Raw genomic sequence first — 17,757 nt, 5'->3', positions numbered from 1 at the left:
AGTGGATTAAACACACTCCCTGTGCAACCCAACCCCCCCCCCCCACCTTCGTGTGGACCCACCATGTAGCTTGGGTTCTGGCATGGCAGGTGCCGCAGGGTAGAAGTGAGAGATGCATGCAAACATCTTTTCACTCTTTTCCCCTTCCTCTTACTGACCCACAAGCAAAATGTCACTTATGGTTTCCCATGTCAATTTTTCCAGCCAGTAGATCTCACTTTTGTGTCACTTTCTCCAGCACATTGCACTGGATTAGATTTATTAGAGGGCAGATGAGACAACATGAGTCTTTTAAACCCCTGGTGTCTCATTTAAAAGAACCCATCAAAAAATCATAGGGTATTATAGATAGAGTATAACAGTAGCCCAAAATGTTTTGTCTTCCATCCAAACTTTCAAATGTTAATGAACTTGTCACCTGACTGGAATCAACTTGAATACAAATAAAAAGGCAAGTATATCTATCGTTAAGCAATTGGAAACACACCTTACATTGTTCTGAATAAATCATGTTATCCAATCCAAGCTCCCTCATGTTAGTGAATAGAGGTGGAATATAAGGTGAAGAAGATCTCAGACAGGTAGAAAGATTACTGGCAGATCAGGACAACAAGGAGCAGCTGAAGAATCCCAATATTAAATCGTACTAGGTAAGCTACAGTACTTTTCATTCACATTTTTTTGTTCTTATACATTTTTATCAATAGTCCTTGTCATTTGCATCTAAGTGTTGTATTATTGTATTATCATGCTGTATTACATTATTACATTTAATAATACATTTCCCTAATCATTAAGTCCCATCTTTCAAAAGGAAAGATATATTATTCAAAATTAATTTTTTTCTATGCCGAAAAATATATTGCCCTTTTAAATTTGTCCAATAGTTAATTGTAAGCTCATATTTAATAATGTAGTCAATTTATATTTATATTGGTAGTTAAGACTTAGGTTGATCTGGGTTCAGTCTGAACTCGGTCCAAACCCAGTTCAGCAGATGTAAAGACCTAACATAAGAAACATACAAGAAACTGGGTTCAAACTAAGTTCAGACCACTGCATTGTTAGCATTTATCCTATGTTTAGAACACTTTCTACACTTTGTGAGCACCAATTTCCTTTTTTTCACTTGGTTTTTAAGTTCAGACCAAACCCAGCTCATGCATAATTATGACAGATGTTCATATTTAAGTGTGCTTGTGATTTTATTTTTCATATCTACAGCACTTAAAAATATTTGCATACTATTACATTATAATAACTCATTTTTATTTACGTCTAAAATATTTTATGCACTTCGTATGCTCAAATTCCCTGTACACTACAAGCACACTAGGGGACCCAGTTAAAAGGAAGTTAAATTACCATACCACAGCCATACTGTTGCTTTAAAAAAAAAGAGAGATACTGCACATTTAGGCCCCTTTCATATCTGCATAATCTTTCTATAGCGATTTATACACGTTCCCACATGTTTTACATAGAACAGCCTTATGTGGGTTTGTCAGATTTGAGCACAGGTATATCTTGTCTCTGTCATGCAAAAGAAGTTCATACCCCTTTTTTGGTTGAGGAGCTTCGTGCAATTTTTAAACATGAGTTTTGATGCAATTGCTGTGCAATTTTGTTGTGCGACAATCAAGGAAAAATTGCACGGTGTTTGGGGTGCCATTAACCACTTGAGTTTACCCCCTTCGTGACCAGGCCATTTATTTCTACACATATTTAGCACTCTTCTATTATAATTAGTAATTGCATGGTCATGCAAAGTTGTACACAAACAAAATTTATATCATTTTTTTTCACACAAATATAACTTTCTTTTGGTGGTATTTGATCACCACTGGGTTTTTTATTTTTTGTGATATAAATGAAAAAGGCCCAACATTTTGAAAAAAAAATATATATTTTCTACTTTCTGCTATAAAACATATACAAAGATATCTTTTTTTAAATTCAATTTCTTCAAAAAGTTTGGCCAAAATGTATTTTGCTACATGTCTTTGGTAAAAAACAGAAAATCCCAATAAGTGTATATTGACTTGGTTTGCGTGAAAGGTATAGCGTCTCAAAACTATGATACATATACTGGAATTTTTATTGAATTTTTTTATACTGGTAATGGCAGTGATCAGCAACTTATAGTGGGACTGCAAATAGTGTGGTGGGAAATCTGACACTAACTGATGCTGAGGGGAAATGATTAACTGCCACTGACATCTCCTGTGACACTAATACAGTGATCAATGCTAAAAATATACACTGTCACTGTACTAATGGCACTGGCTAGGAATGGGTTAACATTTTGGGGTGATCAAGGGGTTAAATGTGGGCCTAACAATGTTTAACGTGTGTACTGTGTGCTGTTTTACTAATCAATGTGCCGGTTTTTACTCCCTGCTTTGCAGAGAAGAAAAATGGCACATTGCTGATGTATGAAGAGAGTCCTGTGTTGTTAACCAACACAGGGCTCTCTTCTGTCATTCTCTTTGCTGATCAGTGGTACCCGACTATATATAATTTGCCAGAACCCACTGATCGGCTTGTGCTGCAGCGACAGCACAGTCTCCCAGATCTGTGTTCGCATGCACAAGTGTACCTGGAAGAGACCCACAACATACGTTACGGAGCCTGTACAAGCCAACAAGGTACGTTATGGGGCTGGTACAAGCCAACCTATTGCAGTAAATTTACTGTGGCAGTGTGAATGGGGCCTTATAAAGCACAGTGCTGTGCATACAAATGTTCTGACCTGCCAAAGTCATGTATCACATAGTTCTCCGTGCTACTTTGAGAAGAGAAAAGTCTAATGCCCCGTACACACGGTCGGACATTGATCGGACATTCCGACAACAAAATCCTAGGATTTTTTCCGACGGATGTTGGCTCAAACTTGTCTTGCATACACACGGACACACAAAGTTGTCGGAAAATCCGATCATTCTGAACGAGGTGACGTAAAACACGTATGTCGGGAACTATAAACTGGGCAGTAGCCAATAGCTTTCATCTCTTTATTTATTCTGAGCATGTGTGGCACTTTGTGCGTCGGATTTGTGTACACACAATCGGAAATTCCGGCAACGGATTTTGTTGTCGGAAAATTTTATAACCTGCTCGCAAACTTTGTGTGTCGGAAAATCCGATGGAAAATGTGTGATGGAGCCTACACACGGTCGGAATTTCCGACAACAAGGTCCTATCACACATTTTCCGTCGGAAAAATCCGACTGTGTGTACTGGGCATATGAGTTACAACAGCCTCCGAACTGCAGCCTGCATTTTATTAATGGGCCACAAAATGCAGATTACAATGGGTTGTAACATAGCCATTTTAGAGAAAAGTGTATAGCAAAATCAATTTTCCATTTTTAATTGGCTACCAAGTCTCCAAACGAAACAAACTATATTTCTGAAATTGCACATTTCTCAATACCATGAATGCTTTCAAATGTTACTAAATTTCTACCCTATTAGTATTATAATCATTTAAATAAACATTTATTTAAAATTTCATTGCAGGTGGATTAAAGAGAAGAAATTGTGAAAGAGCTTTACAGCAAAGTATGATGGATGGAGCAGGTGAAAAGCCATTTTCTTGCACTGAGTGTGACAGATCTTTTAGTGCAAAAACTGCTTTAATTAATCATCAGAGGACTCACACAGGGCAAAAGCCATTTATGTGTTCAGAATGTGACAAGAGCTTCTCACGAAAGGATCATCTTATTCAGCATCTGAGGATTCACACAGAAGAGAAGCCATACCATTGTTCTGAATGTGATCAAAAGTTTTCTCACCTTAGTTCATTCACTGATCACAAGATGATTCACACAGGAGTGAAGCCGTACCAGTGTACTGAATGTGATAAATATTTTTACAGAAAATCAATGCTCACAAGACATCAGAGGATTCACACAGGGGAGAAGCCTTTCAGATGTTCAGAATGTAACAAGTGCTTCCCAGAAATTTCCCGTCTTTATACACATCAGAGGATTCACACAGGAGAGAAGCCATATCAATGCTCTGAATGCAATAAATCTTTTAATAATAAAGCTGATTTTAGGAAACATCAGAGGATTCACACAGGAGAGAAGCCTTTCAGATGTCCAGAATGTTACAAGTGCTTCTCAGAAATATCCAGTCTTTCTAAACATCAGAGGATTCACACAGGAGAGAAGCCATATCAATGCTCTGAATGCAATAAATCTTTTAACAATAAATCTGATTTAATGAAACATCAGAGGATTCACACAGGAGAGAAGCCTTTCAGATGTCCGGAATGTTACAAGTGCTTCTCAGTAATATCCAGTCTTTCTAAACATCAGAGGATTCACACAGGAGAGAAGTCACATCAATGCCCTGAATGTAATAAATGTTTTAGAAGTAAATCAAACCTGAATGTGCACCAGAAGGTCCACACAGGTGAGAAGCCATTTAGATGTTCAAATTGTGCAAAGTGCTTCTCACAAAAGTCAAATCTGACTCAACACCTGAAAAGACATAGAGAAGCCATTTAGATGTTCAGTAAGTCCTTAGTACACATAGAAAAATGTTCTTGTGATCAGAAAACTTACAGGAAAGAGGTTGTGTCCTTGTTCTTAAAAATAAAATGTTTTACAATCATGGAGAATAGCAAAAAAAAAACCTCACACATAAGAAAATAGAACTAAATGTTCAAATCTGATTAGAGCTTTAGACAGCAGACACATCTGATTCAACACAAAGGGATTCATCAGAGCCACTGTGAAAATAAACTGTAATTACTGTATACTATGAATAAACATTTGGCTAACAGATCTAATGATTTATGTGAATATGTTGAATGTGGGAAGTGTACTGAAAGTTTATTGAAAATGTTCACTGCAAAGTATGCACCCCCCTCCTAGGAATGTAATTCGCATGGCAATCAAAAGTGACTTGACTTAAAGGTATCTGCCAGCTTTGCAGGTTAATATCAGGCAAAATCATTGATAAATATGCACCTAAAATAAAAATGGTCAATAGTCCTTGAATTAATGTTTTAAAAAGTTGAATTGCAAACTACGGCCTCATTCACACAGGACCAGTACACTGTGAATCAGCTATTTGATTATGCAGACAGCTGTTTTTGGAGCTGCCGGGAGCTGCATGCAGGCAGCCCATGTAAGTCTAGGGAGGTGCAGCATCTGTACAAACACAGCCACTCCTCCTAATGTAACAGGTAGGGATCAGATAAACTGTCCCCGGTCCTGGGTTTGGTTTGAGGAGTGTTTTGATGCTGAACCCCACTAAAATCAATTAGTTGAATCAGTTAAATCAAAAATGCCAATTTTATGGGCTAATAGGCAAAGGGTTTTAAAAAATAAATAGCATAGAGGTGGGCACTGCCCTGGGGAACATGTACCAGTACAAAAAGAAAATTAAAGAATTCTATTTGGCCAGGTACAATAATTTTTTTTAAATGTGTTGCGCTTAATAAAAAAAACAAAGATTCAAAACAGTAAAGTGAGTCCAAGAGTCATCAACATGGCATACGATATGTGAAAGATGCTTGACTGTTGTATCACCAACTGTTGTATCACCAATCCACTTTGTGAGTAAACCACCACCAATAATCAAGATGTGCTCTTACCAGAGAGTGTCGAACCCCTATTACGGGGGGGGGGGGTCAACAAGGGCTTGTGTGTTTGGGATACTCCAGCTCTATTGCGAGATCCACATGAGATGTACAGGAGATGAAGCTCCAAATGACCAATGAGAGAAACAGAGAATTATCTCAATTCAACCGTAGCAGCAAGCAGCGTACCCCAAACAAGAGATAAAACGCCAGAATAGTGTAAAACCCTTTTCCAACAGGTTTTAATGAAGGTAATGCACTTACATCAAAATTGGATAAAAACAGCATATGCCGGACACAGTGACTTCCAAATAGAAATCCTCTAATTGCGTGTAGTGACACCCTTGCCCGACCGGTTTTGTCACTAAAAGGACGTCTTCCGGGGCATAAGAATCCTTCCCCGCCATCGCTATAAATAGTTTTTCATACAGGTCTTAGCCTCGTTTCCATCCTTCGCTCTGTGTGGTCCATCCTATGTGACCAAGCCTTATTCTGGTCACAAAGGCTTTCTGTGATACAACACACACAGCCAAGCCTCATTCTGATCGGACATGTCAGACCCATGTCCAAGTTATAATCCACCATGGTTGCATGACTCTGCTGTAGACCCATCCCCAAGTGACACGGGATCATGTGATCCAACATACAGGAATCGTTGAGATCTCAGCTCCCTTCTACCAATAGCAACCACATCCTGTGATTGAAAAAATAAAAAACCTACATACTACCACAAGGGAAAAGGATGGATCTGGACCCATGCAAATTGAAAACAGCAAATACAGCATTTGCACACCAAATGTATATTAAGTTAAAACAGTAAGCAAAAGTTAAAACACAAGAAAAAATAATACAATTAAAATAAATAAAATTTTTAATTTTTTAAAATATATATATATTTATGAATTATCCAGAAAACAATTGACATCCCAATCCACATTTAACCCGTGTGTGACGTAACTCTTGAGAAGAAAGATCCATTTAGTTTAGATTTAGGACAGTTCTCTCACTTTAAGGCTTCCCCTCCAGTGAGAAGTAAAACTGTCTATACCCATAAAAAGCATTCCAGCTGGATCCCTACTGTGCATTAAATCATAGTGTCTAGACACGCTATAATTCTTATACACTTTACGGATATTGGCTATCTGTTCATTAAGTCTTACATTCAGTGCCTGGGTGGTACGGCCCACATACTCTAATCCACATGGGCACTGAAGCAAATAGACCACATGAGTGTTTCTGCAAGTGATGAGGGACCTAACCGTATATTTCTTAGAAGTGACTCCAGAAGAAAATTCCAACATTTTTCTCTTTTTACATTGATTGAGACCACACACCTGGCAGCGTCCATACCTAAAATACCCAGTAAGGCTATGAAAAAGATAAGATCTCCAGAATATTGTATGCTATTTTATCTTTTAAAGAAGGGGCACCCCTATACACAACTTTGGGTTTGGGAGGCAAAGCAGGGCCCAAAACTTAATTGTTTAAAAGAATATGCCAGTGCTTACACATAATGCGTCTAATAGCTAGATGTTGTGTGGAATAGGAGGTGATTAAGGAAAAATTGGTCAGATATCCATTTTCACTTTTGGGCTCATTTGTCCTATCTACAAGTAGTGTATTCCTATCAATATCTCTAACCTGATTCAAAGTGGCCTCTAAAGAAACAGGGTCATAATCTTTCTCTATAAATCTTTGGGTAAGAATTTCTGCTTGTCATTCAAAGTCCTCCCAGGATGTACAATTACGCTTAATGTGAAGACATTGTCCCTTGGGGAACCCTTCCAGCCATGGCCGGTGGTGGCAACTGTCCCGCAAAATATAAGCATTATGATCCATAGGTTTGAAAAAGGTGGAGGTCATCAAATGACCCTCCTCCACCCTAATCGTAAGACCTAAAAAGTGGATCTCCTGTTGGGCATAGATGACATCCTCCTCCCACTTGGCCATAAATAAATTGGCCATACTTGGGGCATGTTTAGCCCCCATTGCGACACCCCTATTCTGAAGAAAGAGTTCACCCCTTAATGAGAAATAATTGTGGGATGCTGCAAATATGAGAAGATCTAAAATAAACTCCTTCTGCATGGAAATCAAATCAGAGTCCATATCTAGATAATGTGACACTGCAGCTATGCCAAGGTCATGGGGATATATAGTGTATAGCGAAGTGACATCCGCCATCACCAGCCACCATCCTTCCTGAAAGGGGCTGTCCTTAATGAGATTAATAACTGCTCTCGTGTTTTTAATATAAGAAGGCATTTTCTTAACTAATGGTTGAAGGTAGGTGTCAATACATTTGCCCACCCGGGACGTCACGGAGTCAATACCACTGATAATAGGGTGTCCCGGTGGGCAAATAGGGTCCTTGTGGACCTTAGACAAATAATACATCACGGGTGTTCTCAGGACAGCAGGAACAAGAATAAAAGATTATTTTTTGTTTACAATACCCTGGGCATATGCTCTAGAAACCAATTTCTCTAACTCATTCTTATATGGACCCCCAGGGTTCCTTCTCAATGGAACATAGGTATCCTAATCACTTAGGACTTTCCTAATTTCAGCTAAATAATCACTTTTATCCAACACAACAAGTCCCTCTCCTTTGTCTGCAGGTCTAATGACTAGATCCTTGCGGTCACACAATTGTTGCAATCTTTGATCCAGATTGGCCTGCATTTTAACATTTTTAACTTGAACCCTTTCTAAATCTGATGACACCATCCCACCTGGAGGGTTAAACTCTAGACATCCGCGCTATGGCCGAAGCGCGGACCTACATTCCCGGGAGGCCGTCATATGACGGCCTCCCCTGTGCACGCTCCCTGCGCGCGCCCTGGAGGGCGCGCGCCGGGCACGTTGTGATCACCGAGTCACTGAGACTCGGCTGATCACCGATCAAAGTAAGGGGCCGGTCCCGGCCCCTTGCCATGTGATCAGCTGTCAGCCAATGACAGCTGATCACATGATGTAAACAAAAGATCGGTAATCGTTTTTTTTTTTACTCACGCTGACAGCGGGAGTAGAAAAAAAATCCGATCACCGGATCGGATGTGAGGGACATCGGTCCCCAAGTGGAAGAGGCACATCTGCCTCATCAGTGCCCACTAAAAGTGCCACCTAATAGTGCCCACAGTGCCACCTAATAGTGCCCACAGTGCCACCTAACAGTGCCCACAGTGCCACCTAACAGTGCCCACAAGTGCCACCTAACAGTGCCCACAAGTGCCACCTATCAATGCCCACAAGTACCACCTATCAATGCCCACCTGTAGTGCCAATCAGTGCCACCTGCCAGTGCTGCCCATCACTGCCACCCATCAGTGCCCATCACTGCCACCTATCAGGGCCCATCACTGCCGCCTCATCAGCGTACATCAATGAAGGAGAAAAAATTACCCGTTTAAAATTTTTTATAACTAAATATAAAAAAATAAACATTTAAAAAAAAAAAAATTCAGTTTTTTACATTTTTTAAATAAAAAGTAAAAACCGCAGAGGTGATCAAATACCACCAAAAGAAAGCTCTATTTGTGGTGAAAAAATGATAAAAATTTCATTTGGGTACAGTGTTGTATGACCGCACAATTGTCATTCAAAGTGTGCGTCAGCGCTGAAAGCTGAAAATTGGTCTGGATAGGAGGGGGGTTTAAGTGCCCTGTAAGCAAGTGGTTAAATATTGAGGCATTGGACAATTGAGAGCTTTGAATCTCTGATGACACTAGTCTCCCCTCCTTAATAGGATTGGATAAAAAATATCTTTTGAAATTAACTTTTCTGATGTATTTGTGTATATCCATGCCCCGGAAGAAGTCCTTCTAGTGATGAAACCGGTCAGGTAAGGGTGTCACTTCCTGTGATCACCATTAGAGAATTTCTATTTTGAAGTCACTGTCTCTGGCATATGCTGTTTTTATCCAATTTTGATGTACCGTATATACTCGAGTATAAGCTGAGTTTTTCAGCACATTTTTTGTGCTGAAAGTGCCCCCCTCAGCTTATACTCGACTCAAGCACTTTTCTGGTGCCCCAAAGTCGGTTCGGAAAATGTCATTCTCTGCTGCAGAAAAGTGCTTGACATTTTCTGAACCGATTTAGGGGCCCCGTATTTCAGGGCCACTTGGTGCTAGGAACCCCAGCTTTGGATATGTCGTACCACTGGGTTTTAACACCACATTTGGGGTTCCTAGCACCAAGTGGCCCTGAGATGTGGGGCCCCAAAGTCGGTCAACTGTGTCCATCTGCAGCAATGTCATTTCGGGACCCTTTGGGTCCAGAGATGCCAAATTTTGGTTGCAGCTAGGGGACATCTAGGAATCCTTAACTACCGAGTTTGAAGTTCGGGGGACCTATGGCTGCAAATGGGCACAGTGAGGCTGCAAATGGGCACAGTGAGGTTGCAAATCGGCATTGTTGACCCTCTTTTCCACTTACAGTAGCTGCGCATTTCTCACCCTAGGTTTATACCCGAGTCAATAAGTTTTCCCAGTTTGTTGTGGTAAAATTAGGTGCCTCGGCTTATATTCGGGTCGACTTATACTCAAGTATATATGGTAAGTGCATTACCTTCATTAAATCCTGTTGGAAAAGGGTTTTACACTAGTCTGGCGTTTTATCTCTCTTTTGGGGTACGCTGCTTGCTGCTACGGTTGAATTGAGAGGATTCGCTGTTTCTACCATTGGCCATTTGAAACTACATCTCCTGCACATCTCATGTGGATCTCGCAATAGAGCTGGAGTATCCCAAACACACAATCCCTTGTTGACCCCCCCATAGTAGGGGGTCGATGCTCTCTGGTAAGAACACATCTTGATTTTTGGTGGTGGTTTACTCACAAGGTGGAGGCAGTTGATGATACAACAGTCAAGCATCTTTCACATATCGTATGTCACATTGGACTCACTTTACTGTTTTGAATTTTTGTTTTATATTTAGGGCAACACATTTAATATAACAGCATCCTTATATGACTATCAATTTTTTTTAACTTTTTTTTCTTTTTTATTACATTTTTTCCTTTTTATGATTTGTATTTTGCATACTATGACTGGAACAACATGATGTTACCATAGTACCACTGTACTAGTCTGGGGAGGTGCTCCAGGTTTTTTTTTCACACTATGATTGCTTATAACAGTGAATATCAATAACATCCATGTTTACTTAAATAAATAAATTAATTCACTGTTTATTATTGTAATTGGCCACAGCTAATCATATGGTACACATGGACTGTGATTGGCCCTGTCTGTACTATGTGACCATTGTGACCAATCACAGATCAACGCAATTGTACAAAATGAATGGCATGAATGGAAGCCATCCATTGTGTACAATTGCTGTGACCAATCATAGAAGATCACATGACAATCACATGGTATCAGCAGTGGGCCGGTACACTGACCTGTCATTCGCTGTGTCCGGTGGACACAGTGGGTGAAATATTGCATCACAATGCAGCCCATGGGGCATGCACGCTGCGCATTCTGAGGAGGACATCATATGATGTCAACCCAGTACAAGAGAGCTCCCGTCTGGCCTATAGTCAAATGAACTGGTTAATACATGAATAAAATGAAAAAAATAAAAACACTTACCTTAAAAGATGAGAAAACTTAGGTATATTCATCTTCAAAAAAGGTATAAAAATAACCTACTTTATTTTTTTTGTTCCAAAAAAAAACAAAAAAACTTTATAGACATGTTTAAACATACCCATGACTAGTAAAAAAAATAGGATACTAACTTTTAATTTACCACCCAATTCCACTGCACCCACTGGAATGTACTATACTCTGTTCATACAGACTCTATAAAGAAAAGGACGCTTTTAGTGCCTGCAAAACGCCTCAGTGTGAAAAAATTATTGCAATGATATCCATTGTACTCTGCTAAAAATACATATAATGTTTGAGGGTTCTAATTAATTTTCAAGCAAAAAAATACAGATTTTAACTTGTAAATAGAAATAGGCTTGGTCCTTAAGGCCCGGTTCACACTTGTGCGATGCCAGACATCGCATGTAATTCGCAGCGCACTGCCGTTCACATTACATGCGATGTCTGTGCGGTGCGATATCAGCCATACAGATAGTATGGCTGATATCGCACCGCATACGGTGCAAACGCGCACAGGACCCTTTTTTCTGTTCGGACCAGAATCGGATGGCATGTGTGTTCACACATATGCGATCCGATTCATGTCCGAACTGTCAGTTCACAGTGCGATATGCAAGCTGAACTGGGGGTGTCGTTAACAATGTATTGACACTCCCCAGCGATTCGCATATGGCAGTGTGAACTGACATGCGAGTCGGTGCGATGCGGGAACCCGCAGTGGATTTGCAGTGTTCTCGCATCGCACCAGTGTGAACCGGGCCTTAGTGGCTAGACACATTACATATTTATGGTCAAAGTCTGCATAAATGTATGCCGTGTGTGTGTGTTTTTTTTAATATAGATTTATTATAATATATATATAGACACACACATGATCACACAGATAATATGCTGGAAATACTCCCCTCATTGACCCCTTTCACACCGAGGGCATTTTGCAACGCTATAGCGTTAAAAATAGTGCCTGCAATCCGCCCTCAAACAGCTGCAGCTTTGTCTCCAGTGTGAAAGCCCGAGGGCTTTCACGCTGGAGCGCTGCGCTGGCAGGACATCAGGAAAAGTCCTGCCAGCAGCTTCTTTGGAGCGGTGAAGGAGAGGTGTGTTTACCGCTCCTCCGCCGCTGCTCCCCATTGAAATCAATGGGGCAACGCTGGGATACCGCCGGCAAAACACCGCTATTGCGGCGCATTGCGGGCAGTTTTAACCCTTTCTGGGCCACTAGCGGGGGTTAAAAGCGCTCTGCTAGCTGGCAAAATGCGCCGCTAATCCGACGGTAAAACGCCGCTAAAAATAGCGGCATTTTACCGCCGATGCTATGGGCGGCCCGGTGTGAAAGGGCTCTTTGTGAGCAATATATTTTTCACGCTTGTTCAAAAAAAGGGGTGACTACCTTTGGTTTTTTTAAGAACTAAAGTTCTGAGGGCCAATTCACACCAGATGCAGTTCCGAGCGCTTTTTTTCTGCACAGGAACTGACTAGAAACTGACTGCATGGTGTGAACTAGAGCCATTGGAATACATGGAAAACACTGCATGCATTTTTAGTGCTAGTTCACACCAGACGCAGTTCCGTGCGATTTTTATTGCACTAAAAATGCATGCACAGTGTTTTCCATGTATTCCAATGGCTCTAGTTCACACCATGTAGTCAGTTTCTGGTGCAGAAACTGACCAGAACTGACTGCATTGGTGCAGAAAAAATGGAACTGCATGGACCTGCATCTGGTGTGAACTGGCCCTGAGGCTGAATCACACCTATGCAGTTTTAGTGCTTATTGCATTTTGCAGATTTGCAGTACAGTCCATTTAACATGGTTTCCTATGGAACACGTTCTGTAGTGCAAATCTGCAAAATGCAAAAAGCACTAAAAATGCATAGGTGTGAATCCAGCCTCAGGGCAGAAAAAAAACGCACGGAACTGCATCTGGTTTTGTGCTGACACATTCTGAATAGGAGTTACTAATCAGCTACACCACCAGACACAATCTGCTGTCTCTTTTTGGGTATTAACCCTTTACACATTGCACAGTGTATGAGGAAAGAATTGTTTAGACAAATGAGTGGATTTAAACAGCATCCAATCAGATTGCACAGTGTATGGGGAAAGAATTGCTCAGATAGATGAGTAGATTTATATGTTATTCAATCACATTGCACAGTGTATGGGGAAATGAATTGTCCAGAATGCATAATATACAGACATGTATTAAGAAGATGTTTTCATGGAAGTTTCAGGTCCACCAATGATTATAGATTATCACCATAAAATGCACACAATTACATTTTGACAATTATGACATTTCACATCCAAGTCCAGGGAACATCCGCACAGTTGTTGATAGGAGGAAGATCTCTAGAATGATTATTGAGTTGTTTCAAAAAGAAATTAATGAATGGAATAAAACTGGAAGCAATATTCTCCATGTGATAAGGAAAAGCTCATTAACATGATCAGCATTACAATGAGCAAGTGCCCGACGTCTGTTCTGTATCTAAGAATGTGTCTGTGCCCATGCGCGCAACGATTCAGCGCATCCGGTGCAAGTCACCAGCTGGTTTCTATTCGTTTAAGTACGCGCCATGTCGCAATAACTATTCCTGTGCACGCAAATGCGCCAACATGTTCGTAAATCAGCCCCAAAGTCTCTGGTACCATTGTAGCACTTGGCACTTAACCGCTTGCCGACCGGCTCACGCTGATATACGTCGGTAGAAGGGCACGTACAGGCAGATTAACATACCTGTACGTTGCCCTTTAAGAAGCGGTTTGCGGGCGCACGCACGCCCATCGCGACCTCTGTCAGTGTGATCGCGGGTCCCACGGACTCGATGTCCGTGGGAATACCCGCGATCGTCTCACGGAGAGGAAGAACGGGGAAATGCTGATGTAAACAAGCATTTCCCCGTTCTGCCTAGTGACAGGACACTGATCACAGCTCCCTGTAATCGGGAGAGGTGATCAGTGTCATGTCACACATAGCCTTCCCCCCCCACAGTTAGAATCACTCCCTAGGACACACTTAACCCCTCCCCACCACCTAGTGGTTAACCCCTTCACTGCCAGTCACATTTACACAGTAATCAATGCACTTTTAATTGCACTGATCGCTGTATAAATGTGAATGGTCCCAAAATAGCGCCAAAAGTGTCTGATCTGTCTGCCATAATGTTGTAGTCACAATAAAAATCACTGATCGCCGCCATTACTAGTAAAAAAAAAATTATTATTATTAAAAATGCCACAAAACGATCCCCTATTTTCTAGACGCTATAACTTTTGCGCAAACCAATCAATAAACGCTTATTGTGATTTTTTTTAACCAAAAATATGTAGCAGAATACATATCGGCCTAAGCTGAGGGAAAAAAAATTATATATTTTTTAGGGATATTTATTATAGCAAAAAGTAAAAAATAATGTGTTTTTTTCAAAACTGTCGCTATTTTCTGTTTATAGCGCAAAAAATAAAAACCGCAGAGGGGATCAAATACCACCAAAAGAAAGCTCTATTTGTGGGGAAAAAAGGACATCAATTTTGACTGACAATCGCACGACCACGCAATTGTCAGTTAAAGCGACGCAATGCCGAATCGCAAAAAACGCTCTGGTCTTTTCCTAGCCAAATGGTCCGGGGCTTAAATGGTTAAGCTTGGTACGCATGGGTCCAATATCGGCTGGTATCAGTCAGTTTAACAGAAACTGGCTGACATACGGCCCATGTGTACATCAGCCTGTTCGACAGAAGCCGGAAGCCAACCGAAAACCAGCATCCGATCGGCATTTGATCAGCGTTGGCAGCCAATGGCTGTGAGCGCTCACTGATGTGTTCTGGCATGGGGGCAGTCCCCCTGTCAGAATACAATAGTACAGCGTGAGATTGCTGCAGTAACTATGCAATGTTAGTACAGCAATCTCCTCTCAAGTTCCTCTTTTTTTTTCGTTCAGCGCACTGGGTTGAACAAAAAACTTAAACCTTGTAACAGGCTTTAGGCTCCTAATTCAATTATCACATCTTCAGAGAGTTCCTATTGCCTGGCAATGCTCATCCTAAATATTTATTTTCTAACGACTCTCAACATAACACACACACCACCCTTACAGATGTGACTCCTACATAAGGGATATTGAAATCTGACATCAATAATGAAAATAGTGATGCGGAAATCCAGTCAAGTTGTTTTTATTTTTAAGAAAACTCAGAATAAACATCAAAACAATTGTTACAATAGCACAATAGAAAAAAAAAAGAGCAACTCCCCAGTACAGAGCCTGTAATCAATGTAATGTTTGTGTTGAACTTATGTATTTGCATTTATATTGCTTAGAGAATCTATTTGGAAAATTGATATGTAAAATGTAAATTAGTTTTGGTACTATAGGCACAAGTGGGTTCTCGTCCACACCCCTGATTCTACTTGTGAGGTGTGCTCTGTTGCTTCAGTTATAATTGCTTGAACACAGCGCCCCTATTTAAATGATGCCTTGATAAAAACTACCTTAATAAATTCTTTAAATTCTACTGGATGTATAAAAACATTAAACATATAAAACAACAAAGATAGTAAGTGCTCTTTCACATTGGCAGCCATAGGGTGGTAAAAGTCACAGTTTTAATGCCCCCAGCTACCCACCAGAATATTAACATTACAGTCTGACAGAGCTTTTTGCAAACACACCCAAAAACTTCACCCGGTGCCAAAAAAATGTGCACACACATAAAGAGTGAAACACAAAAAAGTGCAACGGGTACACAAGTCCTCTAAAATCAGAGGACCTTGCCCTGAATCCCCCGGGGCGTTAGGCTCCAGACGGGGACAAGGGTACTTACACTTGGTCCATCTGGCTGAAACCAGACGGACCCCTTTCTCTGGAGGGCCTGCCGAAACAGACCTACCCAAGTGCTAGGTGAGGCTCCCCCGAAGGGAGACCCCATGAAAGAGGGTGAACTAAGCCAAAAGGCCATGTCCACCCCCTCCCAAGACTTTCAGGGCAGGCCCGAGAACCTGCAACCCTACTCATCACACAGTGCAACAAACCGTGTACAACACAAAAATACAAAAAGTGACAAACACAGGCAATAAATAAAATAAAATGGGGAAGGAATAAGTGGAGAGGAGAGTGAAAAGGTGGCAAAAGATGGTGAAACAATGACCAGGCCCTCCGGACGGAATAAAAAATTCCTCTGGTCCCAGCCAAAAGGCCCGGCCCAAGAGGCAGGTGTTAAAAAAGCGTGTCATATGGTGCAGTGACCGTGGTGCCTCAAATCAAAGTGACCCTCACTCACAGTGGTTTTTTGGCACCCCTGGACTGCCACTCCAGGGGCACATACTCCATAGGCTTTCAAACCCCAACCCTGACCAACAGCCGAGACCACAGCGGCCCCAAATCCAGGCAGGAAGGCATGAAGTTCTGGGAGCTTGGTGAGAGCCCTTTACCATCAGGCCCCACCGTCGCTCCCATCACTCCTTCCTAATTACATTTGGGAAATACTAACCGCTCCTCCCTCCCACCAAAAGAGGAGCTGGTGTTCTCTCCCGAAACACTGTTCGTAGCTAGAGCTACCACAATCTAGGCCAGAAGGCCAGGGACCCGACGCTCCGGCCAGACCCAGATGCAGCACCCATTCTCACCAGGAGCACCCTTCCAGACGGCTCAGACTCAACCATTGGCCGGCCTCCAGTATCTGTCGGGCAGCTCGGCGTAGTCCCTGCTGAAACCGCCCTTCCAGGCACTATAACACCATTGGAATTGCTGGCCCTCTCCCATGAGAGTGACACAGCGCCTCCTCTGGAAACTGATAAGAACAGATACTACACTTGATCTTAGCCAAAAGGCCGAGAAGCGAGGAGATCACACTACAGAGGATCCATTTCTTAGCCTAGGGTATACACTCCAGGATTTTCCAATAGCGCTTTAAACCTTCTTTTTAAGTAAAGAGGTCACATCCACTTGGTGAGACGTTTTTCAATTCTGAGCACATTTGGTGGATTTATTTATATATTGTGAAGGAATTCCCTTTTGTTTTTCGGTGTGGGTCTACTAATCAAGACACAACATTGGATATTATGGACTTATAATTTTTTTTATCACTTTTTTCATATCACATATGGTTAATTTATGCATATGTTCACTTTATTTCAGGTTATATTGTCTGATATAAGGTATATTTTATGCACATGTTATATGGTCATATAAGGTATATAATATAATCACTTAGCGCCCCCCTATCACCCATTTATTCAAAAAGAAAAAGCATGACAGACTCTGCACACATGACCTATCCTTATGGTACTTCTCATCGAATGACAGCTCCCTCAGTTTTTTTATTTCATCATCACTCAAGGAGTATTTTTTTTTCTTTTTTACTTCTACCTTTTATTTTATATTTTTGCCCTAATTTTTCATATTTGGAATAACCTTTTCTTTTCAGACACAAACATTTTGGTGTGGTGCTTCAATTTCTATGTATACTATAGGCTGTATTATAAATTTCTTCTTGAGGACACAGTATAATTACGAAGCAAAAAAAAAAAAAA

General features: G+C 41.0%; 1 protein-coding gene and 1 pseudogene across 1 annotated transcript; one reads left to right on the top strand and one right to left on the bottom strand.

Annotated features, from left to right (window-relative positions):
• Positions 1-3,569: 3,569 nt before the first annotated feature.
• LOC141134070 (uncharacterized) lies at positions 3,570-4,622 on the top strand. Its single transcript, XM_073623656.1, has one exon. The coding sequence runs from the start codon at positions 3,570-3,572 to the stop codon at positions 4,515-4,517; it is 948 nt and encodes a 315-aa protein (XP_073479757.1). The 3' UTR covers positions 4,518-4,622.
• A 12,342-nt stretch (positions 4,623-16,964) lies between these two features.
• LOC141135805 (U2 spliceosomal RNA) lies at positions 16,965-17,067 on the bottom strand (annotated as a pseudogene).
• Between the last annotated feature and the right edge of the window lie 690 nt (positions 17,068-17,757).

Source organism: Aquarana catesbeiana, linkage group LG03, assembly GCF_042186555.1.
Source record: "Aquarana catesbeiana isolate 2022-GZ linkage group LG03, ASM4218655v1, whole genome shotgun sequence".
In the NCBI taxonomy this organism is placed as follows: domain Eukaryota; kingdom Metazoa; phylum Chordata; class Amphibia; order Anura; family Ranidae; genus Aquarana; species Aquarana catesbeiana.
This window is presented reverse-complemented; position numbering and strand designations above follow the sequence as displayed.